This window comes from Nyctibius grandis, chromosome 23 (genome assembly GCF_013368605.1).
Source record: "Nyctibius grandis isolate bNycGra1 chromosome 23, bNycGra1.pri, whole genome shotgun sequence".
Taxonomy (NCBI): Eukaryota; Metazoa; Chordata; class Aves; order Nyctibiiformes; family Nyctibiidae; genus Nyctibius; species Nyctibius grandis.
Window position 1 is genome coordinate 1,148,000 of NC_090680.1, and position 23,792 is coordinate 1,171,791.

The 23,792-nt window shown below is 51.7% G+C and overlaps 1 protein-coding gene across 1 annotated transcript in view; it reads left to right on the forward strand.

Annotated features, from left to right (window-relative positions):
• FSTL1 (follistatin like 1) overlaps positions 1-23,792 on the forward strand; it is a 54,813-nt gene that overhangs the window by 24,359 nt on the left and 6,662 nt on the right. The window contains exons 3-7 of the mRNA XM_068417462.1: positions 16,013-16,117; positions 17,377-17,506; positions 18,698-18,730; positions 20,357-20,487; positions 23,295-23,413. Coding sequence (XP_068273563.1) covers positions 16,013-16,117; positions 17,377-17,506; positions 18,698-18,730; positions 20,357-20,487; positions 23,295-23,413 — 518 coding nt within the window. The remainder of the gene's footprint in view (positions 1-16,012; positions 16,118-17,376; positions 17,507-18,697; positions 18,731-20,356; positions 20,488-23,294; positions 23,414-23,792) is intronic.

Consider the following 23,792-nt stretch of genomic DNA (forward strand, 5'->3'; position numbering starts at 1 on the left):
ACCAGTGAGCCCTGCCACTCAGGTCTTGTGAAGATCTTTTCTCAGTCTCCAGGGAGACTCCTGAACAACAAACAAGATTAAAGCTTTTATTTCCGATCTCTTTGAGAGAATGCGGGCATGATGTCCCAGTGATCATTGCTAAAAAGAAAAGGGAGATCCAGATTAAGTTTCCTTTTGACCAAAAGAGCCAAAACCCCAGTTCTTGCTCCAAAGCATTAGAAAGGATTCAAAGACCATGACTGCCCAGGCACCTTGAGAAAACTGAAGTCTCCACCAGTACAAAGTTATAGGAGTAAAAATCAATTAAGAGGGGGGAAAAAGCAGTCCTCAGTTTGAAAACATGGGGCAATGAGAGCTGCTGGCAGCTGGAGGAAGTTCAGCGCTAATGAACAGAAGGTCTGTCCCTTGAGAGAAATTAAACAGCCAGTGGACAGCAGGAAAGGTTGTGTAGCAGAGAGACACCCAGAGGACTGAGTTTATTACCAGGAGCATCTTTGGTGAAAACTCCACGTGGCAGGGGTGGTGTGAAGGGAATGCAACAAATTTCTCCTCTGGACTGGAGCCTTTGCTGCTTCTGCTTGGGGCTCCCTTGTCCAGGGCAAGGCTGGGGCTGGGAAGGACGGTGCCAGGGGGACCCGAGGCTCAGCAGCGCTGGGATGGAGGGACAGAGCTGTGCCAGCCACAGCTCCTACAGCAGCCATGAGTTGTGCTGGTGGTCAGGCGGGTGGCACAAAGCCACCTTTTCTTGCCCTGCGATTTCTGTGAGGTAGCGGGGGAGGGGGCTACTTGACTGTCCGTGAGGTGTGAAACAAGAATGATAATTGTCTCAGAGAGGCATGGGGGAAAGGACCCATCTAAAGAGGATACCCAAAAAGAGACAATTCTTTACTCTGTCTTCCTTTACTGGCTATAATATGTCTTGCGTGCGTATGGCAGTGGTGCAGTTCATACACTCACAGAGAAAGCGCATGCAATCAATTCGGCCCACACCTGAGTCATGACAGCGAAGGGAAATAGGGGAGTACTCGCCTCAAACCATACGATACACACAAAGTGCAAGGGTGTTGCTCTTCAGAGCATGCACAACAGGAGCGGGCCAGCCCCAGCAACAGGGACTCCCTTTTACAGAGAAACAGGCATAGCAGCCAGCTAAGGGAGTCCATGGTTTTCTACGCAGTCCCTGCTCCAAGGCTGCTGGTGCAGCCTCTGGTTTGCTGGCACAAAGCAATGAGGGCATCAGGATCCCCCCAAGACCAGGGGGAGCTGCACCTCTCATTTCAATGAGGCCAAAATTTTTCCCTTTGGTTCCAGCTGGTTTGGTGGTTTCTCTTCCACACTCTGGTGGTGTTTTTTTTTAATGGGGAGGGGTTTATAATTCCTTATGTTGGTGTGTGAGGGAGTGAGGGCTGCAGCCGCCAGCCCGGCGCTGAGCTTATGTCTGCCAGCAGCCTGTGCTGCAGGCTGGTGTGATCCTTGGGAGCCGCCTTTGGCTTTCCTGAGCTCTGCCAGCTTCAGCCTGACAGAGGGAAGGGGTGGGTTTGGAGGGGTGCAGGAAGGCTCCTTCTCTTGCTGGCTGTGAGGCTGAGCTCCTGCACTGGTGCCAGAATTTAAGTGGGAACCACTGGTAGGGACAGTATGTTGGGCTGAAATCCTGCCAGACCACTGGCAGAGTCTCCCTTTAACACTGTGATGGGGCTGAGCTGCACGCCAGGACCACAAGCAAGCTTGCCTCCAGCGTTTGGGGCCGGGAATCTGGTTTGGCTTGTGCCAGAGCTGGGCAGGGGAGCTGAGGTGCATGCAGATGTCTGCATTGCAGCCCCCCAAGCTCCTGCTGGCCACTCCAGTGTTGCACAAATCCTGGAGTTTCTGCCCAAGACCTCAAGTGCTCTTTGGGTTTCCTCCCTACAGCACACGTCACCCCTCATGTCTCCTTAAGGCTGTTGAGGGCCCCAAGGGGGGTTGCTGCTGGCCCCAAAGCAGAGGGGTTTGTGCCGGGACCTTCAGCATACCTGGCAAGCACGGGCAAGAGTGGCAGCCCTCTCTCTGGACTGGGAGGCAGCTCCTCCTCCCCAGCAGTGCGCCCACAGCTGCTTCGAGGAAAGCCTGCGAGCCAGGAACGCGTAAGGATGCCGGCATCGGTGCGCGCTCACAACCTTTCATCTCCGAAATGCAGCCTGGCCAGGCCACAGGGCAGAAAGCAAAACATCCTGGGAAGAGCTCAAGAAGTATGAGAGAATAGTTTGTGCTTTTGGAGGTGGTTCAAGCAGTGATCCTTCTTCTAGGAATGCGGGCTGCGGGAGGCATGGAGAGCCTCAGGGTCACTAGCAGGGCTCGGAGCCCTCTCCCTCTAGCCCAGGGCAGTACCAAGGTTCATAGCACGTCCCTAGTGCCTCATTAATGTCTCCAGAGCAGTGAGAAAAGAGAGACAGGCAAACACTTGGGTCGTTGTCACTGCATCTGGCTGGCCCTGCTTGCCTGCCCTTACTGATTTGGGGCCAGACAGGGTACTGAAGTTCAAAAGCCTCGTTTTTAAGTGACTGCAGTGGCGCGCTCAGGTCCTTCACGTCTCTGCCAGTTGAGTCGCCTCTGGGTTACGTGTATAGGCAACGCCAGCAAGTCTCCTGAAATCAGGGAACGAGAGCTGGGGAGAGGACCCAGGCACCCGCTCCCCGGCTGCAGGCAGTGCTGCATTGTCTGCGTGAGTCCTGGGCACTCTCTGCTTCTCAAGGTGAGCCTGAGTATCTCTGTACCGCTCTGTAGGGTGGATATCAGCCTCCCGTTTGAGCTTCCTCACACGAACCTGACGCCCATGAGCTCGCCAGCTGGGTTTGGCTGGTGCCAGCAGAGGGAATGATCTTCCCCTCTGCTGAGAACTGCACATCTCCGCAGGGAGGTGGGCACAGGCTCCTCGGGGTCTGAGAGACAGGAGGCAGTGGGACAGAACTGAGCGTTTGAGATGGGACTGGAGCAGAGCAGAGATGGAGAAGGGTGTTTGGAGCCTCAATGCAGTTCGAACTGGGAGTTGCCTCATTAAATCATTGCTGTTTGCTTTGCTGGAGTGACTCAGAGGAGAAGATGCTTTCCCTGAAGCAGCATCTTTTCGGGTTATCATAACCACCAAATGGAGCTGCGGGTTTATTTTTCTGTTTGTTTGGTTTTTAAAGTCAAGCCATGGGAGTCAGCATCAACAGTCTTCCCAACTAGACAGGAAAAAATTCCATGATTGCAGAGAGAGGGGGAGAGAGATGTCTGCAACAGTTCTGTGTTATTTCCAGACGGAGTCACGAAGAGCCAGATGGAAGGAGATGAAAGAACGAGAAGAATAGGTTGCTTTAGACACCAAATAATGATGTTTTAGGAATAAAGCCATAGGAATATTTTTTCTTTTTTTTTTTTTAATACCCTGACTGAATCGGAGAGTCAAACAGTCAAACCAAAAAATTCATTTCAGGTCAGCTGAAATTCATTTTTTTTATTCTCAACAGAAAACAAGAACTGACCAAGGAAAAGGTTGCTAAGCTTATCAAAACATGGTTTTATTTTGGTCTCTTTGATCTTTAAGTTTACATACAACACTTCATGAAATGTATTTCAAAATAAAAAAGGGAAAATAGCTCCCTTCATCTTACAAATAATTTTGGAATCAAAGCTGTTCCCCGAACTAGGCACAAATTTCCAAATAATTTTGGTCAACCTCAAATTGCATTTTCCAGTGAGTTAGCTCTCTGTCTGAAAAATGTTACCCAGCCTTATTTAGGAATTATAGGAAATCAATAATCACTTCTCTTGTTTCTTAATCACAGAATTGCCTTCGGGCTGCAAATGCTGGCAAGTCTGTGCTGTCAGCCTGGCACAGAGGCCGTGGGGTGATAAGGGGGGAGCTCTGCTCTGGGAGAAGTGGGGAGTGACTGAGACTACACGCATGGGTATGGGACATGCCACTTCTCATGGGCACAGCAGAGGTTATTCACTGCTTGGTTATGTTTACCCTTCATTTTATATCCTGCTCTGCTGCTGTAAGAGGGAGCGGTAGCAATACCCATCCTTGGTGCGTCCCCGGGAAGGCTGGAAACCCTCGGACCTGGGAAGTTTTCTTCTTTTCTTCCAGCTGTGGCAGTTACCATAGTGACTGGATTTTATAGCATATTTCATAGTGATGCTACCAATTTTCTCATGGCCTTCTCGCCTTATCAGAGCTTCCTTTTGGCTGTCTCAGTAGAGAGGTCAGCCGTGAAGTGCAAGTCAGAGACCAACAGCGCTTTACCCGCAGAGGGGAGCCTCTTCAGAATAGGTGTGAAATGGTGTTAGCTCTGCACAGGGACAGTTTCAGGTGCAGGAGTTGAAAAGAAGTAGCTGATCGTAACTCAGGGGTCACAGTTCCCCTTATGCTGGGTCCCAGATGGTCCAACACCACTACTCTGGTCCCGGTGTGGGGCTGCGTGGGGACAGCCCTTGCAGTTTAATGGGATTTGCTCGTAGCTGATGTTGCATTTCTGAGAGCAGGGAAAAACACGTGCACATCTCTCCCTGTGGTTTGTATGCTTGTGCAGCCCTCCCCATGTTTCTCTCACAGCAAGGATTTTCGCTTAGTTTTTTACAGCAGTGTTTTTCCTCTCCTCTTTCCAATACAAATGAGTAGGCACACGCACTTTTCTGCCAGTTGTCAGGTCTTCAGTAGTAAAAGCTGAGGTTACAAGAACCTAGAGAACTTTCTTTGCCTCTGCCCACCTCCTGAAATCCTAGTTTGCATTTTGAAGGTTGTAATGTGACAAAGCTTTGGCAGACTTGCCTTCAGCTCCCTCTTGCTATGGGGGCACAGTTTAACCTTTGGTGGAGCTGTGCCTTTTTGGCAGATGTAGCACTGATAAGCAGACTCCAGGTTAGTTCCCCAGCCTTCCCAAACTTTTCCCCCTCTTGCAGATTTGTTTTAGCCAGATTCTGTTTTCAAATATTCCCATTAGTCTGATAACTATTCCTGACTGCGTGGTTTCAGGAAGGGGATGCTCTGTCAAGACCACAGGCCAAGAAAAGTTGTCTAGATGAAATAACGCCTAATAATGGGGTTTGTTCTGACCCTTCCTCACTGTTCCTGCTGTGTAAAGGGGATCTCATGACTTCTCCCATGGTAAAGAAGCTTCAAAGGAGAGGAATGACTGTGGCAAGCAGCACCGTCCCCTGGGGATTCACTCTTGCAGAGCCATCTCCAGCGGAGCCATTGGATGGAGCAGCCCTGAAGCTCTTCTGCGTTAACGAGGAGCTGAGCAAGTCCCTGACCAGGGCTAGAAGATGGGAAGTGCAAAACTGGCTTATGCCCAGTTCTGTTCTCGCCCTCCCTCCCACACTGAGGCTGACTCAGTGCTGCTTCCAGTCGCACAGCGATTTCCCTTGCTTTTTTGCAATGTGCTGTGGTAGAAGGCGGGTGAAGAAGGACTGAGGCACAGAGCTGGGAAGAGAAGAGGGATCATCAAATCCGTTGCGCATTAGTGATGGGAACAAAAATACTGAGGTCTCTTGCGCAAAAAGCCGGAGGCTGCTGGTAAACCTCAGCATTTCCTGCACTCCACGTTCCTCTTCTGTATCCAGTTACTGGAAGAGGTGAGGAGATGCCATAGGGTTGTAAATCCTAACTTGCCTCCAACTGCTCAGCTCGCTCTTCTCTTTGCTCCATTGGAGCCAGGTGATGGCTGAGAAATGTGCCAGATTTGGATCCCATTCAGAAATAAATCATTCCAGCTGGCTGGAAAAAGAGGCAACAAAACTTACTGGCAGGACCAGTAAAATCTGTAGGGCTTCTGTGTGTGGGGAAATTAGGGGGATGAAGGATGGAAAAAGAGGGGCTGCCATGACACAGAAAGAGCTGTGGGTCACCGCAGATTTAGGGGCCGAAAGGGAACATTTCAGGTTGTATATGGCACAAACAGTATCAGATTGGGTAGCGAGGGGGGGAAACGCTGAGTGAGTGCACCCCGAAATGGGGCAGATGATCTCAGAGCTCTGGTGCTGGGCTCTGTGGTGCTTGGAGAGGGAGATGTGGGTGGAGGGTGATGGAGTCTGTGCTCCACAGCTCTGTTTGGGTCTGGAGGCCAGGACAGTGCTCCACCTCTGCCTGCCTGCCACAAGGAGGAATTCCTCCTCATCCTCCTCCTTCACACCCTCCTGTCAGCAAGGGCTTCCTCTGACCGCTACTAAGGTGCTGTGACTTGTCTCATATGCTACCCACGTACAGAACGGCCCCTCATGTAGAAATTCAGGAATCAATGCTGGTTGTGTTTTTATTTTTATGATTTAAACGAAACAGGATGGAGAATTGCAGTTCCCAGAAGCCCAGCCATGGCAAAACAGAGCCTGGCCCGGGGCACTCGGGGTCTAGGAAGGATGGTTGTACCCCAACAGGGAGTATGACTTGCGTGTCAAATTGTGAAGTGGTTCTGGCCCCGGACCAGGGAGCAAAGGGAGCTGAGCTGCTGCCTTCTGGTAGTTCTTGAGCAAATCCCCTCCCTTGGGCCTTTCTTTTTCAGTCTGTCACATGAGGAGGATGATACCAATCTCATCCCACAGGTCCCGCAGGACTAACTTCATTTAGGACCTTTCATGTGCACTGAGATCCTTCCCTGTGCATGAGGGTTATTTTCTTATCCAAATACAAAGTGAGTAACTGGATTCCTCCCCCCGAGAACAGTGGTGCAGCAGCAGCACCTCCTCTCCTCCCATGGGACTGACTCTGCCCTGCTCGCCGCTGAAGCCTCTCCAGCTGGCTTGGCGTGCACAAATGAGTTTCTGATCTCCTGCCCCTGTGCCTTGCCGGGAGCCAGCACTAGCAAGAAAATTCCTGGTGGCTGCGGAGGAGCTGGCGGTTTCACTGCACGGTGCGGCAGGAGGGAATCCAGCCCCTTCTTCCAGAAGCGCTGCAGGGATGGGTGGAGGGAAGAATGCTCAGAGACAGCGCAGTTTTGGGCCGTTACTTTTTTGAGGCTGTGAGCGTGAGGGGGGTTTTAGGGTGAGCGGCAGGGAGAGCGCTGCAAGCTCCTTTCCTTCTAGCAGCCATTTTCCAGACTTGTTTGCTGTAGAGATTTCCTTTTCCCCAGACTCTCATGTCATTGTTCCCCTTCTGGGGCCTCATCGGTCATTGCCTTATGGTGGAAAATATGAGGTTGTGGGGGCCAGAGCACAGACATTCCTTCTAGCTTAAAAGGGAAAACAGAGTCCTCGCGCAGTGGAGTCCTCAGGAGAGGTGTGCCTGGCTCTGTAACTGTTAGCAGCAGCACGCTGTAAGAGAAGTCAGCTGTTCGGCAGATGCCTTTCTCCTGGATGAGGTTGTGGGGAGAAAAGCCTCCTTCCTCCCAGTTCCTGCTTCCCTTTCCTTGCAGGCACCAGCTCCTGCCTGCTTGCTGTGAGATGTGAGAAAGCCTTGGCTGGTGTGTTAGGGCTGCAGTCCCTGTCATGCAGGCCGTGTCACTGGGGTCAGTGGGGAGGTAGAGCTCCCTGTATCCACTCCACCAATCTCTGCTAGGCAGTACTGCCCAGGCAGTCTTTTTTGTAGCAGTATCATACATCTTCATCTCCCTGATGGAGCCATGGACAAATTCCCACAAGCAGTCTTCCAAGACCAATGTTATTTTTCCGTGGCCCCATGCAGAGGTCACTGACCTAAAGGGACCCTTTTATCACAAAGGTCAGTTAGAGGCTGAGCTGCTCTCCTGCTCGGTGCTCTGATGTGACGGACACAGCCGGCTCATGGATCACAGACTGAGCAGCCAGCAAGGCAGAAAGGGGCACACACAAATGGGTGAGGTACGGGTTTTGCAGAGAGGGAACCTCCTCTGAACTCTGGGAGTTGCAGGTCCCTTCCTCTCTTGCCTGCTTGTCTCTGCATCCAGGTTTTCTGGGAATATGCCCTGGTTCCCAGCATGGGCAGAGATGTATGCTCTGGCTTCTTTCCCATTAGCGAAACTCAGTTGTCATTAAATATTCATCTATTAAGCATTCAAAAGCCTTTAAAGGGGTTGCATTTTGTTGTGTGATGTATTTAGTGAGCCAGTCCTGGATGTCAGCTGAGAATAGGAAGAGATACAGGAAAAGATTTGGGTAGGGGAGGGGTGGTGACTGGGGTCTGGGTCTGTGGATTGATGGACTGGGGCACGTGCTCCTCCGTGGCAGGCGCCCCGCAGGGAGCGCAGCAGCTCCCAGCACTGTGTCCTGATGGCTGTTCGCAGTCCTGGATTGCAGCTGGCTGAAATACCTTAGTGGTGGAAGCTCCAAGGCAGGGATGAAAGGAGAAGAGAGATGTGGTCTGTCCTCCAACGCAAGGAAAACGGTGGTGAGGGAGCACAAGGGTCAGTGTGGGGGAGACTGAAGGGACGCTGGAGTCATGGTAGGGGGGCTGGAGTGAGGCCCTGCCCCCAGGGCTGCAAGCAGCGGTGGTGTTGAGTCTGCTGAGATGGGAGGCTGAGCCAGAGAGGTGTTTTGTGGGGCTCTGTAGAGGAATCACAGCCTGGTTCCCTAGGGAAGCAAAGCTGTGTCAGCAGGCTGGCTGTGCCTGCCTGCCTGCCTCTGGCCTCCAGTGAGTCTTCAATCGATCGGCCTGTTTCCGCCACAGCTGATAAAGTGGTGGAGGCCTCTGGGATAATGGGATCCAGCTGGTTTTGTGACTCTAAGTGACTGGCGTAATGAGAGGGGCCTGGGAAGACCTCCCCTGAGGAAGGAGTCCATACGCTGCCCTGTAACTAGCTGACGGACAGGCTGTGCAGAGGGAGCTGTTGGAAACGGGGCTTCATTAGTTCTGCTGCTTGCAGGATGGCTTTAGGATTTGGGGGAGGAGGAATCCTGAAGTTTTAATGGCGCTGGACCCCTTTGCATCCAGCACAGACCTCATGCTGACACCCTTCAAATAGGATATTGTTAGCATTGGGAACATCGTCAAATGCATCTGGTCACAGTCCCTGGGGAATCCAGCACTGGTCCAGACTTTGCCTGACAAACATCTTCTCCTTTTTAACTAGCTTGAGGACAGCCTGGTTTTGAGCCTTCTGAGCTGCCCATTGACACCTTTGCTGGTCTGAGCCGCAGGAGATGTACCATGAGCATCCCAGAGGCAAAGGGAGGGAGAGCTTCTGGTGGGGTCAGGGGTAGCTCCAGAGGGTGCCGCTGTGGGAGCAGATTACACCAGGCCTGAGGAAGGGTGCAGCTGATGACCCTGCACCAGTGTGTTCAGCAACCTCTGATAGCAGGTTTCCTTCCAGAGCAGAGGATATGGATTACTCCACAGCCCGCTATACCATCCTAATAGTGATCATGTCCCTGGGGGGTCGGTTTTATTGGAGGGTTGAACTGGGTATCAGACATGGCTCAATCCTCACACACTGGGCTTATCTCCATCTTATCTTTGACAACTGAAAATCAAACCTTCCAAGTCAGACTTAAAGGTAATTTGTGTAGGGTTTCTTCCAGAGTCAGCAGATGTCCTGAGGCAATAGCCCTAAGGCAGAGAAATTGCAATGTTTGCCTTGCCTGTCTATTTATGGCAAACCCAGCGCCGGGGGTGCCTGCTTGTTTCACACTAATCTGCTCAGTTTACGCTGCTGCCAAGTTTCCGCCCCGTCACACTGGAGTGTTAGAGGATCCAAGGAGCTGCCACAGGAATTAGGTCAGGTTTGCAGGGAGAGACGAGTGCTTTGCTTGTTAAGTCACAAACCAGAACAACGGGACAAACGTGCTGCCAGAGCTGGAGGCACAAATGGCCGGAGGTGACCGAGGTGACCGGCTGCCGGCCCACGCGTGCCTTCCTGTGAACGTGGGATCTGCTCTCCCCGGACCTCAGCAGGAGGGCACGCTGCCTGCCGAAAGAGCTGTTTTGCCCGGAGGCACACTTGGGTAATGGGGTGAAATGCAGGAGCAAAATGCTTTCTCAGTAAGTTTTCCTGACCCCCCTGAGCTGTTCTGCTGCCCAGCCCTCTCTTTTTGGGTATCGCAGCACAACGGTGGCATTTCTCTCTCCCAGCCCCACAACAGGGGAGAAGGGAGGCTTGAGAGCCAGGAGACTTCTTAGCTTTTTGCATTGTTGAGCTTAGCGCTTTGTGTCTCCAAATCTTTCTGTGTTGAGAAGAAAACATTGCCAAGACAACAGCTGAACGAAGCGCTAGCTTTTGTGGCTGGATGTTGAGTTGGTTTAGAAATTGTGCAGGCAGCACTGTTTACAGGTTTTGACGTGTTCAGAGACCCCTGATATTCCTACTACTGTGTCAGGAAACAGGAAAAAGGGATGTGGACGGGAAGACATAGGGAGGACTGGCTGAAAATACGTAGTTGCAAGGCTCATTTCTCCCTGTGTGTGTGGAGGGAGGCTATTGTGAATTGTACTGGTTATAGCTGAAAACTTCCTCCCAGCTTTTGCTGCTGCGTTCCCTGAGGCGTGAGAATCTGCACAAGCCCTGCAACCCCAGACATCAGTTTGGTGCCCTTTAGTTTTGCCTTATCTGCATGGTCCTGAAGTTTGTATAATACATGAGTTTACCTCCCAGAGGAGCTTTCATTGCTACAGCTCTAGAGCGCTTTGATTCCCTTGCACATCAGGCAGGGCAAAAATGCAAAGCCTTGATTTTACAGCAAACAGCACAGAGCGTTATTGTGAGGGGTCAAGTCATTTTATGGATTTCCACAAACTGATGTCAAAAGAGCAAAAAGACCTGCAGTCACAATGACAGCAGAAACGCTGTTTACTCGTGTCGTTAGGAGCAGGATGGCAGGTTGTATTTGTCCAGTGCAGCGTGGGCTGCTGAGAAAAAGACTTTTGAGATCTCCATGTGGAGATTTTTGTATGGAAGAAAGTGCAGAAAGCAAAAAGCAATCTGAGGGGTTGTTTTCAAGCATGTTAACTCCCCACCTTGTAGCAGGGCGGTCTCCCTGCTCGTTTCTGGGAGCGTGCGTAGTGACAGAAATCCCCGCTGCTCCCTTCGGGCAGTGGGGCACCGTGGATGGGCGGCTGTTTGCACAGCTCTCCTATGCAGGTGGAAGCTCGTTCTTCCTTACAGAGGTGCTTTTGTCACTGAACTGTTAATGGTTCCAGCTTTCATAGGCTGGTTGGGAAAGTCCCCGTTTCCACCAAGTGACACCAGGCAGTTATGGCTCAGCATGGGCCAGGGGAGGGAGCAGCCAAGGGAGAGCCGCAGCGAGCAGGCTCCCTTGCAAAGCCAAGGAGCCACGATGCCTCTTTTCCTTCGTGCGTGTGGTCACTCGTGGATCTTGCTGAAGACACAGATGGGCTTTCAGACACAAACACACGCAGATGGGTGTTTGTGCAAGCACTGGGGCACAAGGGCATGCAGACGATCTCTGCCAGGCACTCTGTGTTCAGAGGCAGTCGTGGGAGGACATACAGAGCGCTCGTGCATGGACTTGCTGGCGAAGGCACACTGCACCGTTTTGGTGCAGTCTCACCAGCACGGCTGCTTGCAGGGCCTCAGGCCCCTGCACAGACCCGGGCTGCACCGCACACACAGCACCGTGTGTCGGCACGTCCAGCCGCGCTCCGTCCCGGGCACCTGGGCACGGGCTCAGAAATGCTCCCAACATTGGTGCTTACGCTGTGTTGGGGGTCCAACTCCTCAGTGCCGGTGGCTGCTGGAGATGAGAACCAGCCCTTCCCGCTGCCTAATTTTAGCTCTCCACCTTGAGGCCCCACATTGCCAGTTGCCATGGTGATCCCTCACCGCCAGCGCTGCCGCCGGCTTTCTCGCCCGCGGGTGCCTTGGAAATGTCTCTTTTTTCCTCCTTGCTCCCTGGGAAGCAACAGCTGAGGCAGAAGCAGTGCGTGTGGCTCGCTGCGCTGTCAGTTCAGCTCTTCTGCTCGGCACTTGCCCGTTGGCATGCAAGAACCCTTCGTCCATGAGGTTACGCTTCCCAAGTCCCCAGGAGCGGCGTGCGTCCCTGTCCCCGTTCAGCAGACAGGCTGGGCTATGCGTGTGTGACACTGATGCTACCCGGCTGCCCTGATTTGCTGGCTCATGAGCTGTGGTGAACAGCTTTCTTCATGGTCTTTGCCCGAGAAGATGTCTGGGGAGGTTGTGCCCCTGTGGAGGCTGTGGAGTGAAGAGTCGTGCGTGCCCCTGTGCCGTGGCAGACGCTCCAGAGTCGAAGCGCTCCTGCCCTGGCTTCGTGCTCGCTGCTTTTACACTTTCCCGCTTGCTCTCTGGGCAGCAGAGGAGTAATTAACAGCATTGCCCAAACAGAGCGAGCTTGGGCATCTCACCCGAGGCAGGAGAGAGGAACTGCCTTGTCCCAGCTTGCAGTGTAAATGCCACCGTGCAGCAATTAATAACGACTCTCTGCCCTTCCCCTTCCGCCTGCCTGAGCGCACTGTGCACAGGGACGAGTGACACTTCCCAAGCCCACGGTGACAGAAAAGGCAATGGCAGCTCGCAGGGAGGAAACAGTGTAAAAACTGTGATTCCAGCCCCCAAATCCTGAAATTAGTTTATGGGCAACGACATTGAAACACTGTGGTGTCTTTTTTTGTGTGTGACCTTTCATTTAAACCTTTGCAGTTCATATTTTCAAGCTTTTACGTGTTAGGTGTGAGGACGAGCTATTTAATATTGAAGTGACAGCTGCCGTCCTTGCTTACTCACATGACTCCAGCAGATGGAGCTTTATGAAGAGCAAACATGGCAAGGTCCAAGGTAAGGTCAGAATATCTGTCACAAGAAACTAGTTCGGCTGGTAGTATCTGGGAAGTTGCCAGAGATTCAGGAGTGAAGATTATAAAGCCTCATTCACAGACCCCCACCGTACTCGTCCATTCATCCACCACCATCTCCATGACACTCCCAGTAATGCACAGGAGTCTCAGGCATTTGCCAGGAAGGTGGCCAGGAGCCACTAGAGAGAACTCCCACCCTGTGGTGTGCCATGAGCCTCCTCAGAGCTGTGTGGCCATACCAAGCGGTAGTGGTGGCAACTGCTAACTCAACCTGTGTGCAGGCTGGCGGAGGAGAGCGTCTTCTGGCTCTTGCAGGAGGTGAAGGCAGGATAGGCAGCAGCAGCTGCCGGTGCCAGGCCTGGTTGCAGGTGCAGAGTGGGGTAGATGTAGGGTAGGAGAGGTGATGTCTGGTGAAGGAAGGAGGTGAGGGTCTCGGGGATTTTGGGAGGGGGGGGCATAGGAGTAGAAGGGGCAATGGTTTGTAGGTTGTAGATGGAGAAAGAATGGTTTGTGGGGTGAGCATTGTGAGGATGGGGGACACGGGGGGCTGAGGGATCTGGGGTGGAAGCTGACAGCTGCTTTCACTAAAGATGAAGCAAGCACCCAGCCTGGCAGGTCCTGCCACGGCCGCTGCTGCCGGGAAGAAGGATGAGCAAGCTGGGTCTGAGAAACCCTGTGCCAGAGTGAGAGGGCAGGCAGGCAGGCAGAGCAGCTTGATTCCTTTCTCTGACAAACCCCTGGGCTGGAGACAGCCGTGCTGGGACGTGGCAACCAGATCTGACCCACTGCCAGCCTAGGACAGCTTAAAACAACAAAGAAGCAACCACCAAAGCGTCTTGCTTTGATTAATAAGAAAAATCAGAGTAGCATAGCTCTCCAGCCTGGCAGGAGACAGGTTGTCCTCAGAGGCTGTTCTGGCGGTGTCACCCTGCCAGCATCCCTACCCTGGGTCCCAGTGGGAGAGCTGCGGGACGGCTCCTGGGCTTTGGCAGTACACGAAGAGAGCTGGGGCCAGACGGCCGTGTCACAGGCCTTGTTTCCAGCAAGCTGTCGAGGGGAGAGGAGTCTTGCAACCCGAGCTCAGTCCCTGCGGGCGCCTGCCGAGGCCAGCTGCAGTTGTAGCAGTGTCGTAAGTCTCAGGCCAGGAGGCAAGAGCCAGGTTTGGCATCGGTGGGCACGGCTGGGAGTTTGCTGCTGGCAGTCCTGCCTGGCCATGGGTAAGGAGAGGCAGAGCACTGCCATCTATTGCCAGGCACCTGGGTTACAGACCCTAGTGGGTGGTGGTTCAAAGCCGTGTCTAGCTCTCTTTTTTCTGGTCTTTAGGTCGATGAAGGGATGGGCACGTTGTTCAAAACCCTTTAAATGCATCAACACTTATGTGTCTACAGTACATTTTAGGTGCGTGAGTGCCCTAGTCAGACTCCAGCCTGGCAGAATTTGTCTTTTCTTTGTGCTTTTTGCAGAATGAGTTATTCTTCCTTTCCTGCCCTAAGTTGTGTGAGGTTGTTTTGTGTGGTGAAGCACTTGTGTTGCTCCATCCCACCCCAGAAGCGCCGAGATCGTTTATCCCAGTGCTCCCCCAGAAGGCAGCTAAGGAGAGGTGGATGCAGCAGAAGGGGCAGAGTGTCTTTCATAGCTCAGAAGCGATACATGAAAGGAGCGTGAAGGGGCAGAGGGAGGATAACAGACTGTCTTCATGGGGTGAGCAGGCCTGGGACACGGTGTGCGTTTCTGAGCTAAGACTGGTGTGTCTGAATACTATATTTTTATTTTACAGGATAAGCAGTGAGATAGGAACATTTGCAGAGAGTAGGAAAGGTGTTTGTTGCCATGCAAACCTGGAGGGAATCCTGCAGTGCTTTGAAAAGACCTTCTTGGGCTTGAGGACTGTGCAGTAGGCCAGCAGGCAAAATATTCTGAAGACCAGGGCAAGGTCATTTGGAAATTGATCTGGCTGTCACTGTGGGCTGTTCGGTAAAGACAGCAGCTAGCTGTGAAACTGTGGTTTAAAAACAAAACAAAAAAAAAAAGAAAATTAGGATGAAGAAGCAGCAGGAGAAAAACTGTGTTCAGCATTTTTTGTTATATGTATCAATAATGCTTGCTCCTCAGGCAAATTCTGCTCCTTTTTGATCACCTACTTTCAAAAGTATATGATGGAGATATAAAGATACCACAAATGAGCAGAGATTAAGAATAGTACTCAGATGAGAAGGTAAAATAAAAAAACCCTTTGGGTATTAGAAAGAAGAGTCACAGCAGATGTGATTGACTTAGCCCACTGATTGTTTTACATTCCTCAACCTTCTGTCTCTGATACGAAACTGTTGAGGAAGACAGTTGGACCAGATACTTAATGTGCAGGTGGAAAATGTTGGTTGAAGTGAGAGTCACAAAGGAAGTTAATGACAAAGCAGGGAATTAAACCAGGGTCTCTAAAGTCTGAACCCCTGGAGCTCCTTCTCTTTTAAAAGTCTAAGAAAAAAAGGCGTTAGATTGATAAAAGAAAATGATGATTTTATTGAAAACATGATTAACCTGTGGAAATCTTCCCTGCTAGATATCACCAGTTTGGGAACGCAGTGGGACTCAAAAAGAAGGATTTGAGAGTTACGTGAACAACAAGAATACTTGTGATGACTTTGGCTAGGAGAAAACTGTGAAGTGTATAAATTGTGCTGCAGGGCATAAGTCAGCTGCTGGCTGTCAGGGACCAGGAAGAAATTTTCTCTGTGAGAAGGTTACTGTGTAATTATCTATGACAATGTTTCTTCCTTTGAAGTGTTCAGTCTTGACCAGTGGAGGCAAGGTAACGGGTCATGTAGTTTTGTGAAGGTTTTTTGTGACAAGGGCACTATCTGGTGCCTGATGGTGATCTCTTCTGCCTGCTTGTTATCACACCTTTCTCCAGGGTTACATTCACCTTCTTCTTAAATGTCTCAAGCAAAGACATTTCTGCTCCCCACCCTCCATGGAAAAAATTTTGAAGACAGCAGTCCTTGACGTGAGCTAATTATTCTTGCCATTCATGCTAGACTTTGGCTCATGTTTTGCTCCGGTTCTCCTAGGTGGCTTTTCGGGAATGACCTCAAGGAAGCCCTCTATGGCTGGGGCTGTAGCCCTAACTCTTCTCTCTGCTCCTGTTTATTGTCCGAGCTGTCCCATCTATTGTAGTCCCGTCTCTCTTGTTCTGTAATCTGTGCCTTACCACCTTGGTGCTCTTCGGTCCAGTCTACACATTAAATGTGTTATTTTTTTGAAGCTGTGTTGCTGCTTTTCTGGGTAACTTGATGTGTGTTGTGTCTCTGTATCTTGCAGGAAGAGCCAAGGAGCAAATCCAAGATCTGTGCCAATGTTTTCTGCGGAGCCGGGCGGGAGTGTGCAGTGACGGAGAAGGGAGAGCCAACCTGCCTCTGCATTGAGGTACGGGGGCAGCACAGGTTCTGTGTCTGGGACAGGTGTCACCACCATCACCACCCGGCTGGGTTTCGGTCGCTGGAAGGATCCCATGATGGGATGAGGCTATGGCCATTTTGGAGCAGCTGCAAATTCACAGTGGCTCTTCAAACAGCACGGCCTTTCCCACTGTGGTGCAGGGGAAGACCCTGCAGGACAGATATTGTCTGGGGCTTGCAGCTGTGCTACTTGTGCAGCTGCCTAGGGTCTTTACACAAACAGGAGACTTGGCTGGAGGTCTTTTGTTGGGAAAGCCCAGTAGGGTATTTATATGCAGATGACTTCAGAGGGCCCTCTAGGGAGTGGTCTGTGAGCTCCAAGACAGCCTGCCCTCACTGGCATCTTGTTTGAGGAGGTTACAAGCACCCTACTAAAAATTAGCTTTTGTAAAATGGAGATAATTGTGGTAGAGTGCCATGAGGATGAATAGCTTCATCCAGCAGGGAACCAGAGATGATTAGAAGAGCCTTTCCCAGCTGCAGAGACACAGTGTCTCCCTACTCCACTCTGCCTCGTGCTTTCAAACTATTCCTGCTTGGCTCCTGGGAATGGGCATGTGGCTCTTTGTTCCCACTTCCCTCAGAGCCTGCAGCTCCAATGTGGCCAGCCCAGGCACTGGAGCATGAAATGCCCCATTGGTAGGAAGAGAGTCTGTCACTCTGGGTAGGCTTGGCCAGACTGAAAGGGACACAAAAAAGAAGCCTGCAGCCTGAACAGTGGCACTGGTGAGCTCTCTCTCTGCTGTAGGCTGTGCTGTTTGCTCGTGGCTCATGGCTTCTTCTACATTCAGTTGCAGAAAGGTGGAGCGGAGTCTACAAAGAGATGTAACGGAGCTGAGCAAGCAGAGGTGCACAGAAGAGCTTCATAGGAACACCTCTGGGCAGGCACATTCATGGCACACAGAGCAGCAGTTGCAGGATTACACTCAGTATTTATGCTGGGCATTGATTTCTTTGCTGGGCTCTGCTTTCAGGAAGGCTCGTGTTGTGGTGGTGGTGACGGAGGCTGGGATAAAGTGCAGCCTTCGAACCCACACCCGCAGACTTCTCTGTGCAGGTTTCTCTGGGGTGGTGATGGGTGGGTACAGCCTGCCCCAAACACCTTTTGGGCCAACGAGGCTGTGCCAAGGGCTTTTGTTGAGCTGGGCTGATGCTGGGACTTGCCTGCTTCCCTCTAGCTGTCTCAGAGAGGCAGGTAAAATGCTGTCTGCTCTGGATCTCTCACAGCAATGCAAACCTCACAAGAGGCCTGTGTGCGGTAGCAATGGCAAGACGTACCTGAACCACTGTGAGCTGCACCGTGATGCCTGCCTCACTGGCTCCAAGATCCAGGTGGATTACGATGGCCACTGTAAAGGTAACCACGTGTCAGGGAGCGATGAGGGCTGGCCGCCCTCGAAGGGCGGGAGAGCCGGGAGCCAAGCGTGATAACAAGGCAAGGTGGAGGTCTCGCTGGCCAGGACTCTGTACTACAGTTGCAGAGCAGGGTAAACAGGGCAAGCCTGGGAATGATAGCCAGGTTCAACCAAGAGTCCAGATCACCAGCCAAGTTTGTGGTGATGAAGTAGGCCTGAAGTCAAGCCATGAAATCACGTCAGGATCAGTTCTGGTGATGGTAACCAGGATCAGGCACAGGCCAGTAATTGCCAGACAAGTCCAGAGTGATGCAGTCTGTAGCAGGTCTGAGATCAAGGTGGGAAGACAGTCACGAGGTCACGGCCTAGATCAACAGGGTCTATGGCAGGTATGGGAATGGTTGCAACAGAGCTGGAGACAGGCATACCTACAACATAATCCCAGGCGAGGACTAGGGGCCCAGACATCAGCTGAAATGGAGCTCCTGGGCTCATGGGTAGAGAGTGTGAATGGAGGCCCTAGGTGAGGTTGGCAGGGCCATTAAGGCCCTCATTAGTGCACTCAGGACCCTGACACCTTGGCTTTGGTGGGGTCTTGGAGCTGTTGTCTCCTTGGGTTGCTGGGAGGGGGGCACTCAGGAAAGCAGGGCAACTCATGGATTCAGCCAGGCAGGTCTCTCAGTCTGCCTGCTGGGGAAAGGTCAGACTCTCAGGATAAACCCCCAAAGCCCATACTACCATCCACGTTCGTGAGGGACCTCAAGAACTTTAGGAGCAAGGATTTTGCCTCAACAGTGGGGCTGTTTAACTCACACCCCCCACACACACTAGCTGCACAGTAAAAAAGTGTTTCCTTATGTTCAGACAGAATTTCATGTGTCTAAATATGTGCCCGCTCCCCTTGCCCTGTCACTGGACACCACGGAGAAGTGTCTGGCTCAGTCTTCTTCATTCCCTCCCATCAGATTTATAAACATTGGTGAGATTGCCCCTGAGCCTTCTCCAGGCTAAACAGTCCTCAGTCTCCCCTCAGGGTGACAGATGTTCCAGTCCCTTAATCATATTTGTGGCCCTTGTGTTTCCAAAGACTCCCAGGTTCCTCTGCTCTTGCCCAAGTGGCACCCAGGGTAGGAAGAGGTTCTTATTGCTTCATGTTGCATCAGAAATGTCCTCTTCTGTCTTTCCATTAACAGAGAAGAAGTCTGAGAATCCAGCTGCAAGTCCAGGTAAGAAGGCATCTCCTTTCTGGCTGGGGCCTCTGTATGAATTTGGGAAAAGATGGGGAGGAAGGTCTGCTGGGGGAGTTGCACAGCTCTGTGTAGAAGTCGTGCCTCTGCACTGGTTGTAGCAGAGTCCCACTTGATAAATCAGCTAAAATATGGTTGCCCAGCTCTTTACTCCTGGGTAACCTTCCAGAGCTCATACATCTCCTGGGCTCTGAGCATGTACAAGGTGCAATGAAACCCAGTTTGTCCCTAGGGACACAAGCTGTGTTCATCACCCAGACTGAGGGAGGAGGCACTCTTTTGCATACTTCATTTGGGGATCTAAGACGCAGTAACTGTGGAGCTATGTCCCCAACTCCAAGAGCACCCTTTTGAAAAGAGACTTTGCTTCAGGAGCGATTAACCGATGGGTGCAGGGGGAGAGGGGCAGCACTGTGTAAGGCATGGAGCATTGTCAAGGGAGACAGGAGGTGTAGCTGAACCACCTCTCCCATCAGCCAACAAGTCTCTGATTCCCTGTGCCTGATTTCTTCCCTTATGCATTGCCGTGTCTACTTAGACTATGGATTTTGGGTCCATGGGCTGTGCTTCATCAAGGGACCCTTTTCCCCTGATGGTTGCAACAGAGCAACAGACCTTTTCCCATTGATGATCTCTAAATGCTGGAGCTGTATAATCATCAACTTCAGCTTCCCAGGACAGATGAGAGCAAACCCTCATACAAGCTTAAGGGAAAGGACCATGTCAGGGCATGACCACCACCTCAAAGGGGTTTTAAGGAAGTTCAGAATTAAACATGCAGAATCCTTATGTTTTGGGTTTTTTTTTTATCTGTCTGGTGGTGACTGTAGTCACTGGATTCAGAAGGAGATCCTTAGTGTGTGTAAGTGACATGAATGCACACTGATGCCCCTTCTGGCTCCATTGACCTCTGGGCAGGTGTGACAACTCTCAGAAGTCAGAAGATCTAGGCTGTCAGTTTTGTTTGTAAATGCATGGTTTGGTACGAGCACACAGCGTGATACCCACCTAGAGAAACCTTTGACTGTGGAGAGCACTGTGAACAAGCCCAACTTGACCCGCTCTCATTTCTACCCAGAGTGGACAAGTCAGGGCTTTGAAGAAACAAAATATCCTGAGATAGCAGGCCCTAAAATTCAAGTCTCGGAGACAGCGTGATGGAAAGGCTTCCTTGGTCTAGTCTTTGCCCTTGCAGAGCGCAGAAGTTTTGGTACTTAAGGGTTGACGGCCGAATGCCTGTTCTGCACGGCATCGGGGGACACTGTCAGTCACCTTCCTCCCTCGGTCTGGGGACTCTTCACACCAAGATGAGCCATCTCTGGGTTGTTCTTCCACCAGCTTCAGGGACAGGAAGGCAGAAGAGCTTTGGCAGGAGTCGTTTTCTGGCCTTGCCACATGGTGTCACCCGCAGCCCATCCGCCGATCAGCACATGGTGCCTCTGCTCTGATCCCTGGCAGTGGCGCATCTCCAAGGACGGAGGGGCCTGTGAACTGCTGGCAGGGCCGGCTGGCTGGCTTTTGTTTCCAGTCGTCTCTCTGTGGTCTCCCAGCCAACTTCATTTCTCTCATCCTTGCTTTTTCTTTTGCTACACCTTCTCCCGTTAGTTGTCTGCTACCAGTCAGACAGGGACGAGCTTCGTCGCCGCGTCATCCAGTGGCTGGAAGCTGAGATTATCCCAGACGGCTGGTTTTCCAAGGGCAGCAACTACAGTGAAGTCCTGGACAAGTATTTCAAGGCAAGTAGAGCAGCACCTGCCTCAGAGGCCAGAGAACGTTTCTTGCCCTGTTACTGCAAAGCAGCTGCCATGCCCCCACCCAAGAGGCTCTAGTGTGTGATGGGCCTGTCAAGCTGGGGGCCAGAGCGGTCTGCTATGTCCTACAGCGTGATGTGTTAGGGGCGCCTGCAGCAGCTGCTGGCAGAGCCACTGACATGGCTACATGACAGCTACATGACTGGAGCACCCCTGGGGATCTGACCTGCCCTGGGGAGAAGGAGGAGGGCAGGCCAAGAGTGCCTGTGGCAGGGGAGAGAAGAACTGGTCTCAGGGGACAAAAGATAGCCAGAGGAGAAAAGGTGAATGAAAGTGCTGCAGGTAGAAGGAGCGGTAAGCTGGGGCGGGGGCTGCTGATCCTTTGTTCCAGACAGTCCGAAGGCCATGATGAGATGGGAAGAGGGGACATTTGGGAGCTTCAAGGTGAATATTTGCTTGCAAGGAGTATCGCTCAGTTGTGGCTGAGAGCTGGCAGTTCCCTAGTGCTGTGCAGAGAGAGAGGAACCACCCGTGAGTCTTGGGCCCTGCGATAATCCCGTTCCTCTTCCCTCCTCCCTGTCAGTCTGTCCCTCAGCCCATCCCCACCCTCTTTTGTTAACCAGCAGATCACAGGCTTCTCCCATGCTCTTGCCACATGCACTGCTGCATCCCTCCCCCTCATGCCCAGCTCCTGTTAAAGACTTCAAAGCATTCAAGATGGAGCTGGAGGAGCAGGTGGGGAAAGGGGGAGAGTGTTTAAATCATAAGCTGTTGACAGGAAGAGATTAATGGTGCCTGACAGGAGTTAGTGCTGCAAGCAAATTTGCCATGGCAATGGCACCCCCTGGTGAGACAGAGGAGCTGGGCCCTGCGCTCCAGAGTGCATCTTCGCCTTGGTAGCCGTCAGTGCTGCTCTGTGGAAACCCACTTGTGACTACTGCCTCGGGCACCCCCACCGGTGCCTGCCAGCACCCAAAAGCTGCTGCATCCTGTGGAGGGGAGCTGCATAGTCCCTCCCCCTGCAAACATGCTGTCCCCCGCTGCCTTTGCAGAGTCTCCCAGGCTGTGGGCTTATCTGAAATGCTTCAGCCAGCCATAGGCTTGCTCCACTGCTGTCACACAGCCCGGTCACCCCTGCTGGCCCCATGCCTGTCAGGGTGCTGGTGAAATCCCATGGCCGCTGCTCAGAGGCAGGCAGTCTCATGTTCTCTTTATTATCTCCCTTTTTCTGGAGCACTGATCCCAGGCTCAAGTGGGTGAAAGTTCCCATGACAAAGCCATACCTTTTCTCGGACCAAAGGGGGGATTTCCTTCTCTGTCAGGTGGTAATCCACCATATCAACAACCCTTAAAGCTTTGAAATACTTTTAAAGCAGAATTCAGAGCCTGGAGCAACTTGGGACAAATACAAGCAATGCAAACTAAATGGGTTCCAACACACACACACATTTGTTTCACCAATGAAGCTCTGCTGTCTCTGGAGGAATTCTGCCATGCCCAGCCCAGGGCTCTGCATGCCAGCCCTGCGAATGGCTTGATTCCTGCCCTGCAGGTAATAAATATTGGAGACAAAGACAACATGAAGCTTTTCCCTTTTCTCCTTGATGGAGAGGTGTATAGATGTGGCATTAAGCTGTTTCCCTCCCGGAAACCTGACTTGTGTAGATCACTGGGATGTGGGTCGTACGTCAGGCAGGCCTTGACCTTGGAGAACGTTATTTCAAGAGGAGTGAGGCAAGTAGTGGGAAGCTGCTCTGTTTTGGAGGGTCTCTGGGGGAACACCTAAATGCATACCGTAGCATTGAAAGGCAAGGAAACTCGCTTAACTGAGCCTCAGTCATTAAGGCAACTGCAGCCACTTTCACGAGAAATAGCGGGCCGAGAGGCTTCAAAGTCTAGTAGAAGTTGAAACGTGTTGGTGGAGCAGTTATACACAGGCTACAGCGCGCAAAGTGATTCTCCTAGCCCTACAGGTTTCTCCTAAACCACATAGAGGTAACAACAGGCAGTGTCTCTTCCAGCATTCCTGGAAGCACTGCACGAGGAGACACAGTGACCTGCCCCAAGTCACACGGCAAGAATTAGCCGGCAGCAGTCTGTGCAGAATTCATTTTCCCCTCCCTGCGATGCAGCTGCCTCTGAGGGGGCCCAGCAGTTCCTGCTGAGTGCCCAGCATTGGGATAGGACATCTCCAAACAGGAAGGGAAAATGCAATTACTTCTTTGGGAGTACAGCCAGGATTTCGGGGCTAAAGATCCTGCTCTTCAGTGCCAGCAGTCCTGTCAGGACCTTAAGAAGTTGGTGGCGAGGCGTTGTGCTGTTGCATTAAATTGTTCCCTCTTTGGGATCAGCAGAAAATTGCTGGCTGTGGTTTTCCCTTTTGTCACTTCACAGTCAAGGCACAGCTTTGTATTTACACGTATTGGAAAGCTGACACCTCCATGAATGCAACTGGTCTGCTTTAAGGCAGGCGGTATATAAGAAGGCTAAGAGCTGGCTGAAACAAAGAGAAGAAATGGGGTTAGAGCCATAAATCAAGCAGCAGGAGGTGAATGAGAGGCAGTGTAGCTCATCGGTGAGAACAAGGCTGGGATCATGTCTCCCGGTTCTGATGCCAGTGTGGATATGTTGCTGCTTTCCTCTGAGCCTCTGTTCTTTGTGCAAAACAGGGATGACGCAACTGGTTTCACTAAAGCTTCAAAAATGCAAAGTACATATGGAAGAGGGAGAAGGAAGGGGTACCCTGAACTGATTAATCAGACCTTCTCACATCTTCCCATCTTTCCCTACAGAGTTTTGACGATGGCGATTCTCGCTTGGACTCCACTGAGTTCCTGAAGTTTGTGGAGCAGAATGAGACTGCTGTCAACATCACTACCTACATGGACCAGGAGACCAACAAGCTGCTCAGGTGGGCAGTGGACAGGATGCCAGCACGAGGTCCAGGGGGTGGTAGAAGGGGGCATGAAAATCCACTCATGGAAAATAGGGCTTGCACTAACAGAGATAACTGTGTATGAAGTGGCTTCTCACTTAATTAGGTGTGAACACCACCAAAAGGAGCAGTCCCACCCCTACCCTTCACGTTAGGCATGTATTCCAACCCTCTTTTGCCTTAAATCTAGTAGGTATGAAGCCAGAAGGTGAGTTGGGTGACAGAAAATTTGTCATCTTTACTTCCTAAGAAATTAGCTTTCCAGTGGACTTCACTCACCTTTTGCCTGGTAGCTAGATCCAGTGCAACGAAGATGGTGGGAAAACATAGCTCATGGGCAGCCTGCAGCTAGAGC